Here is a 22154-nt window from a genome sequence, read left to right as displayed (position 1 = left end):
GAACGCCGCGGCTGGGACAGCAGGTCAGATACCCACCAGCACCTCCGTAACCAAGCCTAAGTCCTTACCATCTCCCTTTCTTCCTCAAGAATAAGAGGCTCCCTTGTTCTCTCCCAAAGTCTCAGAGATTTGTCATGGGACGATGACACAACATAGTCTCCACTGGGGCTTACAGCCAAGCACCAGATTTCCTGGTGGTGCCCCTGGAGAGAAAAGAAACAAAAACAAAAACCCTGAGAAGAAATACCTTATTCATTGACCGATACCTGCTCTACATCAGTGGGAGGCCCACATTTGATCTTAAAAGTAGTTCTGAAAGGGGCGCCTGGGTGGCTCAGTCGGTTGAGTGTCTGACTTTGGCTCAGGTCATGATCTCACAGTCTGTGGGTTCGAGCCCCACATCAGGCTCTGTGCTGATGGCTCAGAGCCTGGAGCCTGCTTGGGATTCTGTGTCTTCCTGTCTCTCTGCCCCTCCCCAACTCATCCTCTGTCTTTCTCACTCTGAAAAATAAACAAACATAAAAAAAATTAAAAAAAGAAAAAAAGTAGTTCTGAAGTACTGAGTACTGAGTAGTAAAGTTCTGAAGTACTGAGTATTGAGTAGTAAAGTTCTGAAGTACTGAGTACTGAGTAGTAAAGTTCTGAAGTACTGAGAACTGAGGAAACTAAGCAGCAAGAGTCACCTCCAGAGTCTGTATGTGTTCAAATTTGTCCGCATCCCACTGCTTAATCTTATGGTCCTTCCCAGCGGTGAAGAAGAGGTGGGACTTGGGTACGAACTGGAGGTACATCACGCTGAAAAGTGAGAGAAGGGAGCAAATGTCATCAAATTCCACATTAGTGAAGAGTCTCATGCACATAGTTTTGAAGAGCTAGTTCTAGAATGCGTGATTATTTATATTTTAGAATTTTACATTTATGACTGTCTGAAAACACTAAAATAATAGACACAGAGGCACAAGGGAAGTGATACAGGTGACGCAAAGGGACGTCTTTGAAAAGACAGCACCTACCTGTCATCGTGCGCAAAGAGAGACTTGTGGCAGTCCCCGAAGTCCAAACCCCAGATTTTCACGTTCCTGTCAGCAGAGCCAGTGGCTATTAGTGTCCCATCCTACAAGGAAGAGAAGTAAACCGTTACTTTGCTTGACTATCAGAAACTCTACAATTAGACTACCCAGAACATTTAACCCACTTTTTCCAGAAACAGTAAAATCAATACCAAACAATTAATTTCATCTATCAAGAGCACCTACTTCTTTGCTTTTATCTAAGGTTGCCTTTATTTTTTTATTTATTTATTTTTTTCAACGTTTATTTATTTTTGGGACAGAGAGAGACAGAGCATGAACGGGGGAGGGGCAGAGAGAGAGGGAGACACAGAATCGGAAACAGGCTCCAGGCTCCGAGCCATCAGCCCAGAGCCCGACGCGGGGCTCGAACTCACGGACCGCGAGATCGCGACCTGGCTGAAGTCGGACGCTTAACCGACTGCGCCACCCAGGCGCCCCTAAGGTTGCCTTTAAAAGCTTGTTGAGTGAGAGCAAGAACTCTGCGGCTCCAGCGGGTTTGTACTGCTGTAGGGTGGTGGTGTGCCCTGATGTCAGTTACCTATTTATGTTGTTAAACACATAGGAAGAAGAATGTCTAATCTCTGTCCTAGGATTTGGGGGAAGAGGGAGGAAGAAGGAAAGAAGAGTCTGGGAAAGAACCTACTGGAAAGTTTGCAACCCACCTTTTAGCTCATGTTCCTGATCTCTATTTCTCCTATCTTTCCTATCTCAACTTCTCGTTCAAATGGTTGCCAACATAAGAACACCGGAAAATGGGGCGCCTGGGTGGCTCAGTCGGTTAAGCGTCCGACTTCAGCTCAGGTCATGATCTCATTGTCTGTGGGTTCGAGCCCCACATAGGGCTCTGTGCTAAGCTGCTCGGAGCCTGGAGCCTGCTTTGGATTCTGTGTCTCTCTCTCTCTGCCTCTCCCCCACTCACACTCTGTCTCTCTCTCTCTCTCTCAAAAATAAACAAACATTGGGGCGCCTGGGTGGCGCAGTCGGTTAAGCGTCCGACTTCAGCCAGGTCACGATCTCGCGGCCCGTGAGTTCGAGCCCCGCGTCAGGCTCTGGGCTGATGGCTCAGAGCCTGGAGCCTGTTTCCGATTCTGTGTCTCCCTCTCTCTCTGCCCCTCCCCTGTTCATGCTCTGTCTCTCTCTGTCCCAAAAATAAATAAACGTTGAAAAAAAAAATAAATAAATAAACAAACATTAAAAAAATTAAAAAAAAGAACACCGGAAATACTGTGTGACACCTACCTACTGTTAACGCATGGAATTCAAACAGCTAGAGCACGGGGCTGATCCCTTTCACACAGACTAGATCGTGTCTTTAAACACATTATTGCCACTCTTAGCCATAACTAGACATTGCAAAAATATGATTTTGGTCAAGAGACTAAAAGTATACAGATAGTGCAAAATATGGTAAGTGTCCAAATACGAAGCCAAGTTCCATCCTCCTCGCCAGCATTATCCTTCAGAACAAAGAGGGAGCCTTTTTTAAATTCATATTTTAGGGCGGTCTACCAATTATAGTATTTTAGACAGCAAAATACTATCTGGAAAATCCACAGTGGGGTTAGTTTTAAGGATTAATTAAGACATTTGTGAACATATTCTGCAAGTACTAAAGTAATATACATATTTAAGGTACAATTATAACATACGTCATTTTATGGCTTTTTTGGGTGAAAGATTAACAACAGGATGAAAAAATACTCTGAAGTGAAGATAGCAAGCCAAGAACTAAGAAAGTGCTTTAGAAAAGACAACTTGTTCCTGAGACACTGTTTACATTTTACTTACGTAAGAGATGTCCATGCATATAACAGGCAGTTTGTGTCCATACAGTGAGAGAAAAAACTAAGTATTAAAAAGAAAAGAACAAATAATTCACATCTATCTATAAAATATAGGCACTGTTTGTTACAAGTGAATCAAAAATATAACTTTAAAATATAATGAACACTGTTCTGGATTGCTTTGTATTTCCTGAGAAGACAAACCACTGAAGGCAGCTCAGTCTGGGTCCAGCATGCGGACCCTGTGTGCACCTGCCACGAGTGCTGCAGTGTGGTGGAGCCCAGCATGCCCCTGACGCCCACTGCCTCAGGCACAATAGGGCACAGGGATGTTCACGGCACCTCTCAGCTGAAAAGACTTTGGGCCCTCACTTCACAACAATGTTCCCAGGCCAGATCCAGTCCTGCCGACTCGGGGCACAGGGCCCAGTAATCTTATAGTTTTAAAAGCTACCCAAACGATCCCGACATATAGCCAAGTGTGGAAGCACTGCCCGGGAGACCCAACAACACTCTTAAGCTACTGGCTGCAACAGGATTTTCTGAACTTACGAAATAGAACTTGCCTCAAGCAAAATTTATGAACCAAAGGGTTCTTTAAAACTCTGGCTTTCCTAGTGCACCTAAAATGTTTTGATTCCCATATAAATTTTTAGAAACCTACCACTGCTGGGCACAGTTAGGGCCACTTTACAGTCTCAACCCAACCAAGGTCAGTCAGAAAGACAGAAACTATTTGCAGGCATAATCACTGTACCTTTAAAGTGTCAACATAGAAAATTTTCACAGTACAGTCCAGCAAAGAGACAGCCAACAGCTTCTGATTGGGAGAGTAACTGACACAAAGAACATCTTCATCTAGTTGCAAGGTTCGGGTTTGTTTCACAGAAAGTCTAGCAGGACAGAAAGCATCAAGGGAAAAATTAATAAATGAGGGCTCTACAAAGGCAGACAAAAATCCCAAAAAGTCCCTGGAGCACAAGAGAAATACACATGTCGGGTGCCTGGGTGGCTCAGTTGATTAAGCATCCGACTTCCGCTCAGGTCATGATCATGCAGTCTGTGAGTTCGAGCCCTGCGTCAGGCTCTGTGCTGACAGCTGGGAGCCTGGAGCCTGCTTCGGATTCTGTGTCTCCCTCTCTCTCTGCCCCTCCCCCACACATGCTCTGTCTCTCTCGCAAAATAAACATTAAAAAAAAAAAAAAAATGTCAAAAACCCATTCAGTAGTTCCCCATTTTCACTCTAAAACAAGGACACAAATTAAAAAATGTCTACTCACCTCTTCTGGGTACTATTCTCATCTTTTACCAACTCAAAATCCCAGAACTTGACAGATTTATCTGCACCACCTGTCACAAAGCCACGCTGAAAATCAAATGACATTGCAATTAAAAAATATCTTGTTACAGAAACTTTGATAAGACGACATCAAAATAGCATAAAAGACCATTTGTATTTAATGGCATGGGAGAAGAATGAAGAAAAACGTGGTTTCCCTAACCCCTCTCCTTGCTCTTTTGGGGCGGCAGCCACAGATCTTATTTGTAAATTCCTAGCAGGAGCTAATGTAGACAGTAGCTAGGGGAAAGTTCTAGCTATACTTTTGTTCAGCATCAGGAGGACTCTGAACACTGTAGGGTCTTTTGCTCCACCTAAGAAAGCACCAGTCAAAAGAAGTTGCTGCTAATAAAATGGTTTGACAAATATACACAGACTACATCATCTAAGTAAGTTCATTCAAAGTATTTCTCAGAAGGGTATAAATTTATTCTTGCAATGTCTCTGCATAAAATACATTTGAAATTGTTTTCTAATATCAAGAAAATCAGTCCCATCGCATTGTAGTGTTAAACTCTATAGAACACGGGTCAGAAAGCGAGATCTCAAGTGTTTATTCTGCCATTTGAGATTTGTAACATAGGAAACAACCTTACAAGGACCCTTGTGATGCTGAAATGACCAAGACTATCTAGCTTCTAAAACCATTATGAAAGAATAAAGGATAAGATGGATATAAAAATACTTTGAGAGGGGCAACTGGGTGGCTCAGTCAGTTAAGCGTCCAACTTCAGCTCAGGTCATGATCTCAGGGTTCGTGAGTTTGAGCCCCACATCAGGCTTTGTGCTGACAGCTCAGAGGCTGGAATAAGCGTCCAACTTCGGCTCAGGTCATGATCTCAGGGTTCGTGAGTTCGAGCCCTGCATCAGGCTTTGTGCTGACAGCTCAGAGCCTGGAACCTGCTTCGGATTCTGTGTCTCCCTCTCTCTGCCCCTCCCCCACTCATTCTCATGCTCTCTCTCAAAAATAAATAAATGTTAAAAAAAAATAATAAAAATACTTCGAGAGATAGAATCCTAGATGTTACTACTATTTAAACTTTAAATGCTGTTTTATTCTGACCACAGACGACGTAACCTGCTCTAACTTCCAGATTCCGTTTTTTCCAAAAACAGCTACTTTCAGTAGATGGTTTGCCACTATTGAGAAGGTTCGAGTGAATGGGCCACAAGCTCTTATTATTGTCAAAAAACATCTCAAAATGCTGACCAACAGCACCGTTACTAGAATAAGCATACAGTTCTCCAAGGTGACCCCTCACAAGGGAAGCACCCTGTTACTGACTTGAAAGGGCTGATACGTTTGCTACAAACACTAGACTTCTACCCTCGTGGATGTAGGGACTGAAAGGAGAAACAGAAAGTCTACTGCATCCTCTGTACTTCGTTGCCCAAGGAAATAGTTCCTTTTAGGAAACAGCACAAAGCCCTGGAAAAAATCATGAGGCCAAGTAATCTGATGTCATGCAGCTGAACGAGAATTCACTTGCTACGACAGCTATCCGTTATTATCAGGCACATGATATGCCACCACGTAGAAAATCTCATGATTAGACAAAAAGTTGGCTTTCTTTAAAGATATCCTGAAGAATCTTTGGCAGGCAGCAGGAAACGCTGATGTAAGCAACGGGAAAGGGAGCTAGTGTACTGAAGTCCGGATCCAAATGTCTGGCTTAGTTACCTGATCTGGAGAGAGAGACAAGGACCACAGAGCTCCATCGTGTGCATCTACTGTCTCCAGCAGATTTCCTGAGGCCAGGTCATAAAGCTGCAGCTTACCCGTCTGTGGAAGACACAAAAGGAGCACAGCTCCAATGAGCACACCCATACCCTATAAAATTCATGCCTACACAATTTAGATGTGGCCAACTGCTTGTGAATGGAGCGCACGTTCCGCGTGGTGAGTGAGGCCGCGGATGCGCGGAGCAGTCTCTGGCAGGGTTGCTCTGCTGCCCGACGACAGAGCCTGCAGCCTCACAGTACTGGGCTCGTCACTTTCACTGGTCCCTCAACTTCAGAAGGGCAACAGCATGGCCAGAGGCAAACCAGGAGAAACACAGCAGCAAATGCTCCTAAAAACCTTTCGAGTTAAAGCAATTTTAAATGGTATCTGGCTTAACCAACATTTCTCCATCTAGTTTTGGTTTCCTCCTCTCCAGTACACCGACAGTGAGAAACAGAAATCTACCTACAATGCTAGGGAGGGCAATGGACTTAAAAATAAACTGCAAAGGCTTAGAAAACAATGAGACACACTTCCTGTTTAGAAATTGGGATATGCCGCGGTCACAATACCAAGCAAGGAACACACACAGCGGCAAAGTCCGCTCTATGATGGGCTTCTGCAGGGGAAGGGGGGTGCGGAGAGCATAAGGTGGAAGGACTGACTACTGCTGAATTCACCTCCAAGAGCCCATTTTCTCATCTGCAAAATGGGGCTTATAGCAGCAACCTCTCTAAGCTGCTGTGGGCGTTAAATAAGATCACGTACGTTAAATGATCAGAGACTGGGCTGGGATGCGGGGGCTGCACTTTAGTCATACAGGTAGGTGGACTTGAAAGGTACTCACAACATGCTTTCCTAACAAAAACGATACAGGGACGTTTGTTGAAAGAATGAATGAAAGATGAGAGAAAGTTTTAATTGGAATTTAATGTCCATTCCAACACTGACCCTAAAATCTCTCTAGCTTATTTTACACTTTTAGCTGGGCAAAAAATACCCATTGTGATACACAGGATTTCTAATAAAGTGATCACATGCACACAGCACTGGTTTAGGGGGATAACGATGGCAAATAACTTGCAAAGCACGTTTTAAAGTATTCCATGACCTTATTCTCCCTGTGCCTCTATTACCAGCTCTTAGTCATTAGGTATTTGCTGTGAGTCAGTTTCTGTGCTAAGTGCTTTACCTACTGTGACGTAGGTTATTCACCCCATTTTACATGAGAAAACCAAGACTTACAGGAGTAAGTAATGTCCAAAGTGCTCACAGCTAGCAAGTGGAAAATCTAGCACTCAGACGTAGGCCCATCTAGTGCAAAAGCCACTGTCAAAAAACAAGTGTCACCATCCTATTATACAGATAAGGAACCACACTAAGAGAAGTTTGGTGACCTTGCTCCAAATTACCTGTTCTAAAAAGGGGGAGAATCTGAACCCAAATCTGTGTCTGCTCATTCCTGCATGTCTATCTTCCAATCTGATTAGCAACTGGGAATGAGGACTAGTCAGTCTGTCTCCATTGAATGCTTCCATCTGCCAAGCATGACACTAAGTACTTTGTATATTTTATCATTAGTCTTCTTAAAACAACTACGTAGGTGCTCATAAAAAGATGCGTGAAAGGCCGATCACCAAAACACGGACAGTGATCTCAAGGTCGCGATTGTAATTTTATTACTCATAACATAAGGTTTGATTTTTTTATAAAATAAAGAACCTACAACTAAAAAGAAAACCCCTCAAAAAAAAAAAAGGGGAACCAACTACCAACCTTCACATATCATCCAGCTCTAATACATTCCTAATAAATTCCTGTTCTGTGCAAAAACAGGAGCCAGAATCCTCAAACAACTTTAAGAACATTGAGAAGAGCCTCCAGAGTGCGAGAAGTCTGTTTACCTTTGTTCCTATGACCACCTGCCTGTCACCAGGTACGAAGAACGAGCAAAGCGCATATTCACAGGTCATGGTGCGAATGCACTGTAGTGTGGCCCTGTGGGAAAGAAGGAATACAGAACTCACACATTAAGAAACCTGCCTCCCCATCTTAGACGTCAATGCGTACGTTCAATACACACCTAGCCACAGACTTTGGCTCAAACCTAATTATAGTCAAGAGAGAAAAAAATTACATGGCACCGAACTTTATTTTTTGTGTAGGGGCCTCCTAATCCTAAAGAACAGAGATTATGTAACAGCAGGGCATAAAAAAGCACGTGCTGGGCTCAACGGAGCCCGATGTGCCACCATAAAGACGTGAGCCCAGAGGATTATAGGCTGAATTAGCATATTAATATCTCTGCAAGTAAAGTTCATTTTATTGGACCATAAGCATTCATCCATTCAACAGATAAACATCAAATGCCCACTTCAATCAACAACTTACTGAATGCCAAATGCTATTCTAGGTGCTGGCAATAGAACAGTGTGTTAAACAGAAAAGAGGTCCTGAACCTCATAAACCCGAACATTCTTTAGGAACAAGGCAGCCACATGCTGGCCTATCCAGTGCTGGCAGGTGTCCCGGAGAAACCATGCTGGTCAGAAGGGAGGAGGAGGGCGTCCTGGTCAAGGGCAGGACTGTCATTTGGTGAGAAGACAGGGAGAAAGCCTATATATAATGGGGAAGATGGTTCCAGGCACAAAGACCAGGAGCACAACCGCTACCACAGGGGCACGTTCTTGCTGCGTTTAGGGGATGACAACAGGCCAGCAAGCTCTAGGGCAGCAGAACAGGAGTGGAGTCAGAGGGGAGGTTTGTGAGCACTCTGGTGGCTGTGTGGAGAGACCGCAGAGGGTGAGGCACACGGCAGGGAGACCTGTCAGGAAGCTATCGCGACAACCCCGGGGAGGAAGGACAGTGGATGGGGCTGGTGGCGGCCACACAGGTGATAACATGTGGTCAGATGCTGGCCATGTCCTGACAGTAGAGCTGACAGGACCTGCTAGTGAACAGGGCCGGGGATGGGGGAATGGCCCTGAGCAGGTGGGTAGGCTGTCAGAGAAACAGGATCACAAGCATGGTTTGGGACATAAAACCTTGACATGTCCAATTAGACATCCATCTTACTTAAATGTAAGGGTCTGCTGTTCAGGGAGAGGCTAAAGCTAGAGAAACATTTATGCATGGTGAGTACAGAGAAAGCAGCGTAAAGTGACTGTAGACTGAGAAAAGGTCCAAAGACTCTGCCCTGGAAGTAGTCAGACACTTGGAGGTCAGAAAGGTAAGAAGGACCCGGCACAGACGGAGGGAACAGCCAGCAGAGGAAGAGGAAGTAATGAGAGTCCAAGGAAGTTATCAATTCAAGGAGAGAGTGTCACATGAAGCTCTTGGGTCACGGGATTCAGAAACATGAAGATCAGTGATGAGGTGACAAGAGCTGCTGCGGCGAGACAGTGGGGAAAGGCCTAATGGAGAATGGAGACAGAATGGAGAAAAGAAACCAGACGATGGGCTGGCTCTGGAGAGACTGAGCAGGAAACGGGGCATTACTTTTGAGATGGGAGATATTAGAGCATATCTGTAGGCTGAGGGGAATGATCCGGTAGAGCAGGCACGTTACAGGTGGAGGAGGAGGACCAGTGCTCGCAGGGAGCAGAGGAAGAACCTCAGGTACACGTCGTGGGGAATTCTGGTTAGGAGTACCACCATGGTAACAGGAGGGAAGACGGATTATGTGGGTGTAGATGCAGCCTAGTTGGCAGATATGCTGGGAGCACGTGAACGTTTTCTAGGATTCCGTTTTTTTAGTGAACTAGGAAGCAAGCTCATTAGCTTATAGGTGCTAGGGGTGTCTGGGGTTTGAGGAGACAAAAGGTATAGAATAGTCATCTAGGAAAGTCAGGAATGAGAAATTGCAGTCAAAATACTGGGCAGCACCAACAGCCTATTAGAACTGAAGGAACAGGCAGCACGTTTGTGCGTTTTCCTTGAGCCAAGTACAGCGACAAGCTTCACGCATGGAATAAACTTGCATTTTTTGGGCACCAAATTTAAAAAGGCAACTTTTCCCACTCTAAACTCCACATGCCTACAGTTGATACATTCTGAGGGAACTGTAGGTAGGGCCTGAAGAGATTAACAACGAACCATCAAGAGTACTCAAGTCTGGGGGCACCTGGGTGGCGCAGTCGGTTAAGCGTCCGACTTCAGCCAGGTCACGATCTCACGGTCCGGGAGTTCGAGCCCCGCGTCGGGCTCTGGGCTGATGGCTCAGAGCCTGGAGCCTGTTTCCGATTCTGTGTCTCCCTCTCTCTCTGCCCCTCCCCCGTTCATGCTCTGTCTCTCTCTGTCCCAAAAATAAATAAACGTTGAAAAAAAAAAAAATTAAAAAAAAAAAAAAAAAAAGAGTACTCAAGTCTGGGGGGCGTGGATGGCTCAGTCAGTTGAGCATCCGACTCTTGATCTTGGCTCAGGTCATGATCTCATGGTTCGTAAGATCAAGCCCCATGTCAGGCTCTGTGCTGCTGTCTCTCTCTCTCTCTCAAAATACATAACTAAACTTAAAAACAAAAAAGCGTACTTAAACCTAATTCACGGGGAAAATCACACGACTGGATAAAGCTATGGAGAGCACCAGTTCACAAACCTGTTCCATATCTTCACGGACTCCGCCGCTGCTGAAAGGATAGCAATGTTGTCTGAGCTGAAAGACAGAGTCCGCACATCGCTGCGATGACCCCCGATGGTGATTCTGCTCGTCCTCACAGCCTGAGGAGCAGGTGCAGATGGGCTCAGCGAATAGGACTCCACCAAGTTGTTCTGCAGCAGGAAGACCGCCTTCAACTCTCCTTGAGGCGAGTGAATCAAGTCAAAGGATCTGCATGAGAAAATAATTCATAAATGTTCTAGCAACCATCTTCGCTCACAAGGTGAACGTTTTCTAGTAGAATGGCTTCACCGTGTCCTCGACCTAAGACATTTGAGCAACTGTAAAGAATTTTACAAAAAGTGCTCTGAGAATTGGACAGTCATTGAGCATAGGCTGTTAAGTCAAAGAAACCTGGGTTCAGATACTGAATCTGACATATAACTTGCTTTTGTGTGTGTAATTTTTTAAGTGACCTTAAATCCTTTTGGAACATAGGGTACATGTTTTTCTTTCTAAATAGCAGCAGGAAAGAAGACTAAACAAATAGAAAAGGTTATTCTAATAAAACAAATATGAGATGATGAATAATTGGCCCATGGTGAGGGCAGGTATCCCATGATCACTGTCTCCAAATATAGAATTCCTCTAGGCTGCTTACAAATAGCATAAAAAAGCTAATGCAACTTTGTAGCACAATATTTCTATAATGCTACTTTCAAGTACTTCAGATACTTTATTTTTACTCACTTGATTTTGGCAGAAGTTTTGATATTAGTCACCCGTTGGATTTCATCTTGCAGAGTCATTTCAACATTGACTTCAAGGTCTTCCTCCTCCCCTTTGGAAGAATTTAATCTAGAGAGGGGAGAAAAAGACTATCATGCTACTACTCTTCTATAAGAATCTTTGCACTTACTTGAGTCAAGTTCTTTGTGATCCTGGGGGTCACTTAACCACAGGATTACCGTGAGAATTAGACAACACAGTGTATGCAGAAGTGCTTTGTAAACTACAGTGTCATAAATACAAAGTTTTATTCCATTTAACAGGTACCCTCAATAAATGGATTCTGAAGGCAACGGCCCATAAAATTTCCTGGGCCAAGTCTTTGTAATTCAAACTATCCCAATGATATGTTTCTAGTAAACTTTCTTTACTTCAGAACTTTTTACAAGATCCACTAACCTGTACCTATCAATCTAACAATGTCAAATAAACCAGAGGTCTCAAAAAATTTGCCAAGTCAGGTGTCTTTTCCTTTGAGCCTTGATAAATTTCAACCACTGAGGAAACAGTTACTGTGGTTATTATAACAACCTATTCCAAGGCTATTTTGCCCCCAAATGTCATTGCTACAGTCTTTCTCCTCATGACCTCCACTGTTAGCATTATGCAACTCAGCTTTGTTCTGTACGGGCTGCTGTCACTGAAGACACCTGCCAGCCTGAGAACAAAATCATTTACAAACTATTTTTACGAAATCTGTACAGCTTTTGTAGTTCTGTATGGCTCTGAGCTCAAGACTCAGAAATGTACTATGAAGTTGTACCGTGGAGCAGAAATTTAAAATTTGGACTATCAGTGCTACACAAAATCTTCTCTAGCTTTTAACAGTAATCGCTAGCAAGGGTAGGATAATCACTTCCTTAAAGAAGTTTTTCTATCAGGGCTATGTGGCCCACCCAAGATATTTTATTAGTAGTACATATTTTTAAAAAAACTAACTTTGCTTTCTTTCTAGCTTTTTTCATCTTCTTATCCATTTTCTTCTGAACTTCCGCTTTGGAAAGGATGCAGAACACTTCTAGCACAGAATCGGTTCCCTAGAAAGGTGAAAGTTGACGTGAGTCCAGGAAAGGCAATTTGTAATGTAGCTTTTTCTCACTAAGACCTAAACAAGAATGTTCCTTCAGGGCTTCCTGGTTGTATTAGCTGGGACAACTCCCTCTCTCTGGGATTGTTGGTTCGTGTGTAAAGTGGGAATACCGCTTCCTATCACAGCATTGCTCTCAAGACCAAAGAGGAAGCTAATGCCATTAAACTGCTTAGAAAGCACACACTAATGCTCGCTAACGATAAAGACCATCACAGTAACTATGACTGTGTTATGCTAATAGAAGCTAGGGATCCTAAGTCTACACAGCAGCACATACAGAACTGTTAACACGACTGGGGGAAACGCAGTCTCTGCACTGGATGTGAAACAAGCACGGTCTCTGAGAGGGAACAGCCCATCCCTATTGTTTTCTCGGACGACTGGTACTCACGTGGCAAGCTAGAATCCTGCCCGTCCTGTCTACGGCAAGGTTCACGACTCTGTCCCTGCCCTCCCGCATGATGGAACCAGCTTTTCTGCACGTAAGGATGCGCTACGGAAGAAGCAAAGGAGAAGGTGAAGGTTAAATGCAAGTTCTGTCAAACCTCTGAAAAGATACGATTCTAAGAAATGCGGGTGACAAAGGTATTTCCTGAAATGATGAGAACTGCAAATTTTTAAATTAAAAAATCTCCAATTCTCATTGTTCCCACGACTCAATTCAAATGAAGCTTAGAAACAAAAAGAAAAAAGAATTACGTCCTCAGGAGTTTCATCTGTCTCCGGGGTACCATCCCGAGGCTCAGGTGTATCCTGTATCCCAGGGGGAGACCCTCTGCTTTTCTTGGGCTCTGGTTCTTCTAGGTCATCCATCTGTTTTATAAAAATGGGAAAATAAAAGCTGAAAATAATGTGTCCCAGCCCTAATGACTTAGAAACCTATCCTCGTGGCCACCGGTAACTTCCATTTAGGGTTCTCTTTGATCAAACCTCTTCAATGGTAGGATGTTTACTAGAGTATTTTAAAAACTGACTATAGCAAATGCAAACAAAAGTGTTCACTATCCTATCTCCAATAACTTTCTGAAATATATGGACTATAGCTAATAAGTTATTAACTTAATCTAAGATAAAAAAAAAAAAAAAACGGTGACTGACTCTTCATTAACTTTAAAACCTTCTTAGGTGAAAGAGCTACCACCATATTGTGGAGGAAAGATTCAAGTCTGGAATTGAGAACGACAGAGGCAATAAAACCTACAGAGGTTATATGTTCTCTTTTAAAGAAGCTAAGATACAGCCTAGACTACTGCAGTAGAACCCACCAGAACAGCTACTGAACATAACACTCCACACCTAACTCCAGCTAAATCTGAGGTCCATAAACTTTTTTCCACACAAAATCTTTAGGGATCTGAGAAAGTAACAGATCTTCTCAGAATATATTTTTATAAACACATGGAAATTTTACACAGATTTTTGTCCAAGGGGAAAGGGCCACACATATTCTTAAGTCCACCCACGGACACCCAAAGGTCCAGGAATTTTGTGCTAAGAGTTCCACAAAGTAAAAGATTAGCATTACCAGAAGGTGTAACCTAAAATTATCCTTCTTTAAGCTCAAATGAATGAGGGCAATGGCACTAATAATGAAGAAAAAAAATATGTTTAGGAGTTGGAAGTTATCAGTGATAGAATTCCTTCTAGTACAATGAGAAGAACTCAGTGATTACATCTGATTCTAAATTCGATGAGCCCATGACACTGCTGAAACACAGCACTGCCCATAATCAGAAAAGCAATTACCTCCTGTAGGTAGGCTATGTCCCACGCCCTCAGATCACTGTCGGAAGACCCAGTGATGAGTCGCTTTTCTTCTGACACGAGAACCAACCCCCACACCTACAGGGTATAAAAAGATCAAACAGGATTTTTAAGACATTCCAGGATATATGATGTGGCGTTCCAAAAGTCTATACTATCTGTAGCGAAATCCCTTTGGAATTTACAAAGCTAATATTAAGGTAATCTTTTCAAAATACTGAAAGAAATTCTCACCTTTGGAAAGAAAAAGTGGTCTGTGGTAGAACCGTTGTTCATGCAGTAACTAGAAGTTTCTCTGTAATTTCCTACCCTTAAATTTACATAATGGCTGTTCAGCACAAATCGATCTAACTAGAATCCACTCAAAGGACGATTTTAAGTCTGGTACTTCTTTGTTTCAGCAATGCCTTGCAAATAAAAGGTACCTCCATTGATGTCTACTGTATAATTTTCAGCCTCAAACATCTAAGAACAACATTGTTGCGAGTCAACAAAGAATCTAATTTGCTTTTCATCTTCATTAATTCCAGGTATGTTTTTGAAAGCCTGGTAAGAACAAAACGTGGAGGAGGATATAACGATCTAAAATACTCCCTGCTCTTCACTGAAAATATGTATGTTCAGGTGACTCTTAAAATGGCCACGTTTGCTATTTACGTGTCACTGGACCAGGCACTGTACAGTGTCATTAAACCCCCCTACAATCATAAAGGTGGACACATTACTTAGAAGCAACGAAACTCCTATTCGTGGGTTAAAAACCTATCCAAGGCCAATCTTTACTAAATCCCGAAGCAGCTGTATCTGCTCCCACGGCCGGCACTTCCTCCACCGCACCAACCTCTCTGTCTCTCGGGACAGCATGCAAGGATTACTGGGAGCAGTAAAAACAAAGCAGGAGAGAACACCATCTTTTCTTTCTGCCTTGCCATTCTTTCCCTGGGCCCGTGACCCTACATGTACCTCGGTTCGGTGGCCAACCATTGTTTTAAAGCAGTGCTGGGTGTCAAGGTCCCACCATTTCACCAGGGTATCTTTCCCACTAAAAAAAGAAACGAGAAAAATTTTATGAGGAAAAATCAGTAAACAGGACATCAAGTACTCATTTGTTGCCTTCAAAAAAATACACACAGCAACATGTCTAATGCTACTCCTCCTTTTTTTTTTTTAATTTTTTTTTAATGTTTATTTATTTTTGAGACAGAGAGAGACAGAGCATGAACAGGGGAGGGTCAGAGAGAGGGAGACACAGAATCCGAAGCAGGCTTCAGGCTCTGAGCTATTAGCACAGAGCCTGACATGGGGCATGAACCCACGGACCATGAGATCATGACCTGAGCCAAGGTTGGATGCTCAACCCACTGAGCCACCCAGGCGCCCCTACTCCTCCTTTTTTTAAGGAGGAAAAAATCCTAACTCCATGTGGCTATTAGGTACAAAATACCACGTTGCACCTGCGAGCACAAAAATAACCTTGAATTCAGAGTGATGAGGCACATATCACCTGTGTGATGGACCTGTGGCCCACCATTTCGAGCATGGCAGCATTAACCTTTTCCTTCTGTCAGCTGTCTGACACAGAAATACCTCGGATCTCTTCTGCTCCCCCATCTCCCGCTTCCAGCTGGTCTCTATGCCGCCTCTGTGAGGCCTTCACTCCTTCGAATTCATTTCTGTACACAAGCCTGAATTTCAGTTCTACTGCCTGAATTATTTTCATAGCTTTTCATCTGATCTCTTTGTCCGTTCCCGTTCCTTCATTACATCCAATAAACTACTATCAGATAACCACAACTTTTTTTTTTTTTTTTTTTAATTTTTTTTTTCAACGTTTATTCATTTTCGGGACAGAGAGAGACAGAGCATGAACGGGGGAGGGGCAGAGAGAGAGGGAGACACAGAATCGGAAACAGGCTCCAGGCTCTGAGCCATCAGCCCAGAGCCCGATGCGGGGCTCGAACTCACGGACCGCGAGATCGTGACCTGGCTGAAGTCGGACGCTTAACCGACTGCGCCACCCAGGCGCCCCTAACCACAACTTTTTAAACTTACACTAGCTCCAGGTTCTCTATAGAATCAAAATCAAATTCTTCAGCACCATTTTCAAAACCTCTCGTTAATTGGCTTCTGAGTCTCCCTGCCAATGAGCTCTACTCCTCCTGCCTCAAACACCCCTTCCCTGCTTCTTCACTAATATAAATCCAATATAATTCTCCTTCATGACCAAACTGGAAAAAACCAAAAGACAAAAAACCCAATTTATGAAGTCTTTCGTATACAATCCCACCTCACTGTGTTATTTCCTTTTTTTTTTTTTTTTTTTAAATTGACCCCTGTACAATGAGGGGGTTAGGGGGCACCGACTCCCTCACCCCAGTGGAGTCAAAAATCAACATACAACTTTGACTCCCCCAAAACACTACTCAGATACAGCCTACTGTTGACCAATAACATAAACAGCTGCTTAACGCTTACGTTGTATGTAACATGCATTCTCACAACAAAGCTAGAGAAAAGAAAATGTTAAGAAATCATAAGAGAAAACACATTTACAGTACTCTATTTATTGGAAACAACACACGGATAAGTGGACCGGCCCAATTCAAATCTGTTGTTCAAGGGTCAACTGTTCACTGAGCTATAAAGGGTACAATTCTAGTGGAACCTTAGTCGTTCTCTCATAGAACTTGTGTTATCTAACAAGATACACCAATGTGCCATCCCACAGGAACTAACCCACCAATGGTATGCCATTCAGTGCTCCTTCACAACTGCTTCTGAGTCATTATTAAAGTTCTTCTAGTTACTGCTGGCAAACCTTAGGATCCCAAACTTCCCTGGGTGGCCATTCCTCAGGACCAATAATTATTATAGAAGGTTGAGCCATACGAAATGGCGGATATCATGTTTGACCTACACAAATGGAAATTTCAAATGGCTCAACCTAAGAGACGTTCAGAAGGGTTACGTATAGAGCACGTCTGTTCTCAAAAGGCAGGCAGGAATTCAAGCACTTGGTATTTACACCAGCCCACTGCTCCACATTCTGCTTTCCTGACTTTCTAGGGATCCAGAAAGCAGACAGCTCAGTCTATGAAAGGCATGTCAAGGTTTAAGGAACACGGAAAAGCTAATGCCAGGGGATAACAATGACAAATCAGAAAAGATACTTTAAAAATGCTAGACACAACTCTGGATAGCTTCTATGATACCACTGGGGAAAAGAGGGAAGGACAGAGGAATGCAGAGGGCAAAGGAGGAAGCGAGCACATGAGCCTGAGGAGAGTGCAGAGAAATGAGGAAGGAATGAGGCACATTTCCTCTTTGAAACCCTCTCTGATGCATTCACATAGGAAAGAACTGGAAACGAAACTGTTATTTCTTTACCTAGTAACTAGTAGATTCTTTTCTCGTAGAAACAATGCTTGTGTCACAGCGTCCTTGTGCCCCTTCAGACGGTAGAGGCCACTTTCATTGATCACATCCCATACGATAGTATCTGTGTCCTAAAGGGATCAGATAATACAGAAGAATTTTCTTTACCACAGTGCCTTGAGAAACAATAGGAGTAGTATTTTTACTGCAAAGGTGATATAACAGAAAACTGTAGAAAATCTGGAAACGCATACAAAAAAGTACAGAGGGAATAAACACCAGTTAATTCCACCACCCAGATGTAACCACTGTTGCAGGTATGCTGTTTTATAATGTTCCAATCCAACATCCAGGTTATTTTTAGAAAACTGGGATCATGTTATTGGTAACATTTTATAACCCCCCCCAACTTTTTTCACTTAAAATATTTCCATTTTTCCACATCCCTCCAGACTGTTCTCGTTTTCAGTGATCATATAATAATCAATCCTAAGGATATACCATAACCTATTTAAAATTTTTTGTTTTAACCACTTAGGTAGTTCCCAAATTTCTATCATAAATACGTGGAAATGAACATTCTTGCACAGAAATCTTTGTATATACCTCAGATCAGAATACTAAAAAGGGAAATTCTTGGGTTAAAAGGTATTATTTTTCAAGTTTGCAATTCATCGCGACAAGGCGATCGCTTTAACTTGCACCAATCTGTAGGTCCACCAGGGATATGAATGACAAGGCCAGTTTTCCCATCCCTTTGGCTCTGGATATTATTAGCTTCTCAAAAACCACTGCCAACTTCAGAAGTTAAAAATGCTGTCTCAGTATTTATTGGATTTGCATTTCTGAATACTCACAAGAAATTCTGCACATGGCTCTCCAGTGATTGCTGGCTGTTTGTACCTCTCTTGAACTGCTAGGTCACGTCTTTCATCCTCCTTAGGGTCTTACCTTTGGCTCGTTTGTAAAGTTATTATGAGATGAACGCTATTAATCCTTCCTATACTGAAAATATTAAATACGTCCCCTTTTTCGATGTCTTTTAACTTTTTTTCCAGTTTCATTGAGAAATAACAATCATACATCACTGGATAAACTTGAAGTGCATGTACACCATGACAACAACAGGTTCAGCTAACACCCATCTTCTCGTACAAATACAACAAAAAGCAAAGAAGATAAAAGGAAAAAAAATTTCTCCCTGTGAGAACTCAGGATTTACTCTCAATAAGTTTCCTATATTTTTTTAATGTACAAACGCTTTAAATCTAAATATTCAAATCTATTGATCTTTTCCTTTGTAATTTCTTTTTTTTTTACTGACATGCTTAAAGTCCCTTTCTACCTTAGTAGCAGATACTTACTTCTAGTGTATCTTCTAGTGTACTTAAAATATCACTCTTTACTATTTAAGTTCCTAATCTGTGACTCATTTTGCATATGGCATAAAGTAAAGCTTTAATTCAAAACTTCCCCCTACATACTGAGCCAATTGCCTATACTATTTCGTGAGTAATTCATCATTTTTATACACACCAGAAACATTATCTTTAAAATATACTAATTAGAAACATCAGAGTGGATTTGAGTCTGGGATTCCCATTTGGTTGCAATAATCTACCTATTTTTGAATTGATGCCAGATTAACACATTTTAAATTATGACTTCATAATGCATTTAGTATCTGAAACCTCCTAAAAAAATCTAACTCTGAAAAAAAACAAACAAACCTGAAGCCCTGTTTTATTATTCAACTTTCCCAAATTTCTGGTGTTTTTGATTCATTTGTTTTCCATTCAGGCTTTAAATGATTTGGTCATGTTCTCAAAAAACAACAAAAACTTGTGAGATATTTATTTAAATTGCTTTATCTATATAAGTGAACTGGAAAAAAGTAGCATCTTTGTCTTCCCATTCAACATGGTTTGTATCTCTATTCAAGTCTTCTGTTACATTCTTCAGTATGGTTTCATAGTATTTTTCTGTTATTTAACCTACTGTTGTCAATGCAATCTTTTTTTTTTTTTAATTTTTTTTTTTTTTTTTAACATTTATTCATTTTTGAAAGGCAGAGAGAGACAGAGCGCGAATGGGGGAGGGGCAGAGAGAGAGGGAGACACAGAAACAGAAGCAGGCTCCAGGCTCCGAGCTGTCAGCACAGAGCCCGATGCGGGGCTTGAACTCACAGACCGCGAGATCACGACCTGAGCCGAAGTCAGCCGCTTAACCGACTGAGCCACCCAGGCGCCCCTGTCAATGCAATCTTTTATACTGCATCTTCTAAACTGATGACTGTGGACTTTATTGGACTTAATGGCAAAGAATGACCACTGTGTCTCTCCTTGACCCATCTGTTTTTCCCCTCGTGTACTGTTTTAAGTAGCACTTCCACAATGATGTTATATAATAGTTATCTGGGGCACCCTCATCTTACTCCTATATTTAACAGGCTTTAGGGGCACCTGGGTGTCTCAGTCGGTTAAGCATCCGACTTCGGCTCAGGTCATGATCTCATGGTTTATGAGTTCCAGCCCCGCGTCAGGCTCTGTGCTGACAGCTCAGAGCCTGGAGCCTACTTCGAATTCTGTGTCTCTCTCTCTCGCTGCCCCTCCCCCATTCACACTCTGTCCTGTCTCTCTCTCTCAAAAATAAACATTAAAAAGATTAAAAACAACACCAACAACACCAACAGGCTTTTATCAGAGAACGTGATAGGAAATAAAATGAACCACCCAATTCATACTCATCCTTCTCCCTTTATTTCCACCATCTATACTGTTCTGTACACCAAAAACCCACTGTTTCACCCATCAGTTTTTGTGAACAACCAGTTTCAACATAAGCCTTATAGTCATTTACTAAATCAAAATCTGGGCACCTGATTCAAAGTCTCACCTTGGACCCAGAAGCCAGTCTGCCTCCTAGCTGATCATACTTCAGGGAAGTGATGGCTGCCTTGTGTCCATTGAAGGTCACATTTCCTTCCCCACTCAGGAGACTGAAGATTCGGATAGACCCATCCTCATAACCAACAGCTAAGTGCAGCCCATCTGGGGAGGGACACAAGCAAGTGACTTCTTGTTTAAGTCCCTGAAGGATGAGGATCTGCAATTGTAAGAATCATAAACGATGTACAGGAGTTAAACACGTCATCAAAGGAAAAGTGTGGGAATAATCAGGGACAATAAAATTAAGAGCGTCAATAATTCCAGATCACTCTTATGAATGATAATAAAATTCTACAATTCATCTCAAGTTCTTTTAATAGAGGAATTATTATTTGTGCTGGGCAATGAAACACTCAAGAAAGGGTAAAATTATATTCTCCGAAGCCCTACATTAGCATAATGATGTGCGAAAGTTTCCCAAGTGATAAATTACTAAATCCTTATCCTATGTTAACACCAAATGACTTTCCATATAGGGTTATTAAAACATCCTCATTTTAACTGAGCCCCATCTTAAAGAAGTCAATCTGTGTGCCACTAGAGTGCTGTATGGTTTATCCCCAAGAAACTCTGGGTGGCAACAAGCATCAAAGTATTAACCTCTTGGGAGTCACATAGTAAGTGGACAAGATCAAAACGCCTCAATTTGGTTTGGCAGAAGTGGTAGGTTTAGGGAACTCAGTCACAAAGTATCAAAACCTAGTTCAACAACCTTGGGCCTCATCTGTAGAAGTGAGAAAAAGACTCGATCAACATAGCTGAGGAATATTCCTTTTAAATGGCTAATATTTTATAACTGGTTGCGAGGCCAAGTAGAAGAACTTGAAAAATAAAGAACTGGCAGAGAAAACCAAACATGTCAGGAATAATGACAACTACTCACCTGGAAATACTACAAATAGATACCTAAGAGGTAAACTGCTGTTTGGTGTGGTTTTCAGAATTTAGTGCAGAAGAACATAATAGAACCTGTTACTTGCTACCTAGAACCAAAGAAAGACTTCTCTTCCAGGGGCACACACATACAAAAATCTCCCACTTCTGCCTCCCCATCCTCAAATACGTATAAATCAGTTATCAACCTCATTGATTTCTGGCTTACCTTCTCTCCTTTCCTTAAGTCCCAGATGAACACATGTTCGCAGGCTGGTACTGCCACATAGCGTCCTTTTTCACCACGAAGCGTCACAAAGACAATATTACCTTTTTGGCTGCCAATAAGGCCAAAGACTGCACTGGCAACATAGCGGAGATACTGCTTCGTGAGCCCCATGTCGTAATGTCTGGTTCCACAAGTGAGGCAACTGTGCATGCAAACAAAGAAAACTCAGTTCCTTGGGTGTCTGGGTTCTGAGGCCAGCAAACACCAACTGTTTATCGTGTGGTTAAAGCATGTAACTTGTGGCTTCTTCGCTTTTATTTACTCTGAATAAATCATTCATATAATACCTGGACATCTTCATTTTTTTATGTGCTGTTGACTCACGTGTAAGCCCTCATTCCTCAAGTTGCAAATTGGTCATCTCGTCGTGCCCACCTCACAAATAACCGACATATGGCCTCAAGGCAGCTCAACAATTCACTTCTGTTCATTCAACCGCCATCAAAGTTTTTACACTGAGATGTACAGAGTCTGAATATATTTACAGTAAACAATTACTATAATCCTACTACC

At 42.4% G+C, this 22154-nt stretch overlaps 1 protein-coding gene across 3 annotated transcripts in view; it reads right to left on the bottom strand.

The window, feature by feature from the left end:
- The window catches only part of WDR3 (WD repeat domain 3), a 32318-nt gene that overhangs the window by 7983 nt on the left and 2181 nt on the right, over positions 1-22154 (bottom strand). For all 3 annotated transcript variants that reach the window (XM_045478821.1, XM_045478820.1, XM_045478818.1), the window contains exons 2-19: positions 21582-21783; positions 20427-20636; positions 17544-17662; positions 15120-15198; positions 14139-14234; positions 13092-13205; positions 12784-12885; positions 12242-12339; positions 11264-11371; positions 10514-10744; positions 7824-7917; positions 5878-5979; positions 4138-4223; positions 3615-3750; positions 2862-2918; positions 1014-1114; positions 684-795; positions 69-203 (exon numbers count right to left, since the gene is read on the bottom strand). In XM_045478821.1, the coding sequence (XP_045334777.1) occupies positions 69-203; positions 684-795; positions 1014-1114; positions 2862-2918; positions 3615-3750; positions 4138-4223; positions 5878-5979; positions 7824-7917; positions 10514-10744; positions 11264-11371; positions 12242-12339; positions 12784-12885; positions 13092-13205; positions 14139-14234; positions 15120-15198; positions 17544-17662; positions 20427-20636; positions 21582-21752 (2151 nt within the window). In that variant the 5' untranslated portion in view covers positions 21753-21783. The remainder of the gene's footprint in view (positions 1-68; positions 204-683; positions 796-1013; positions 1115-2861; positions 2919-3614; positions 3751-4137; positions 4224-5877; positions 5980-7823; positions 7918-10513; positions 10745-11263; positions 11372-12241; positions 12340-12783; positions 12886-13091; positions 13206-14138; positions 14235-15119; positions 15199-17543; positions 17663-20426; positions 20637-21581; positions 21784-22154) is intronic.

This window comes from Leopardus geoffroyi, chromosome C1 (assembly GCF_018350155.1).
Source record: "Leopardus geoffroyi isolate Oge1 chromosome C1, O.geoffroyi_Oge1_pat1.0, whole genome shotgun sequence".
NCBI classification, from domain to species: Eukaryota; Metazoa; Chordata; class Mammalia; order Carnivora; family Felidae; genus Leopardus; species Leopardus geoffroyi.
The sequence above is the reverse complement of the archived record's forward strand: the minus strand, read 5'-3'. Positions and strand labels throughout refer to the sequence as shown.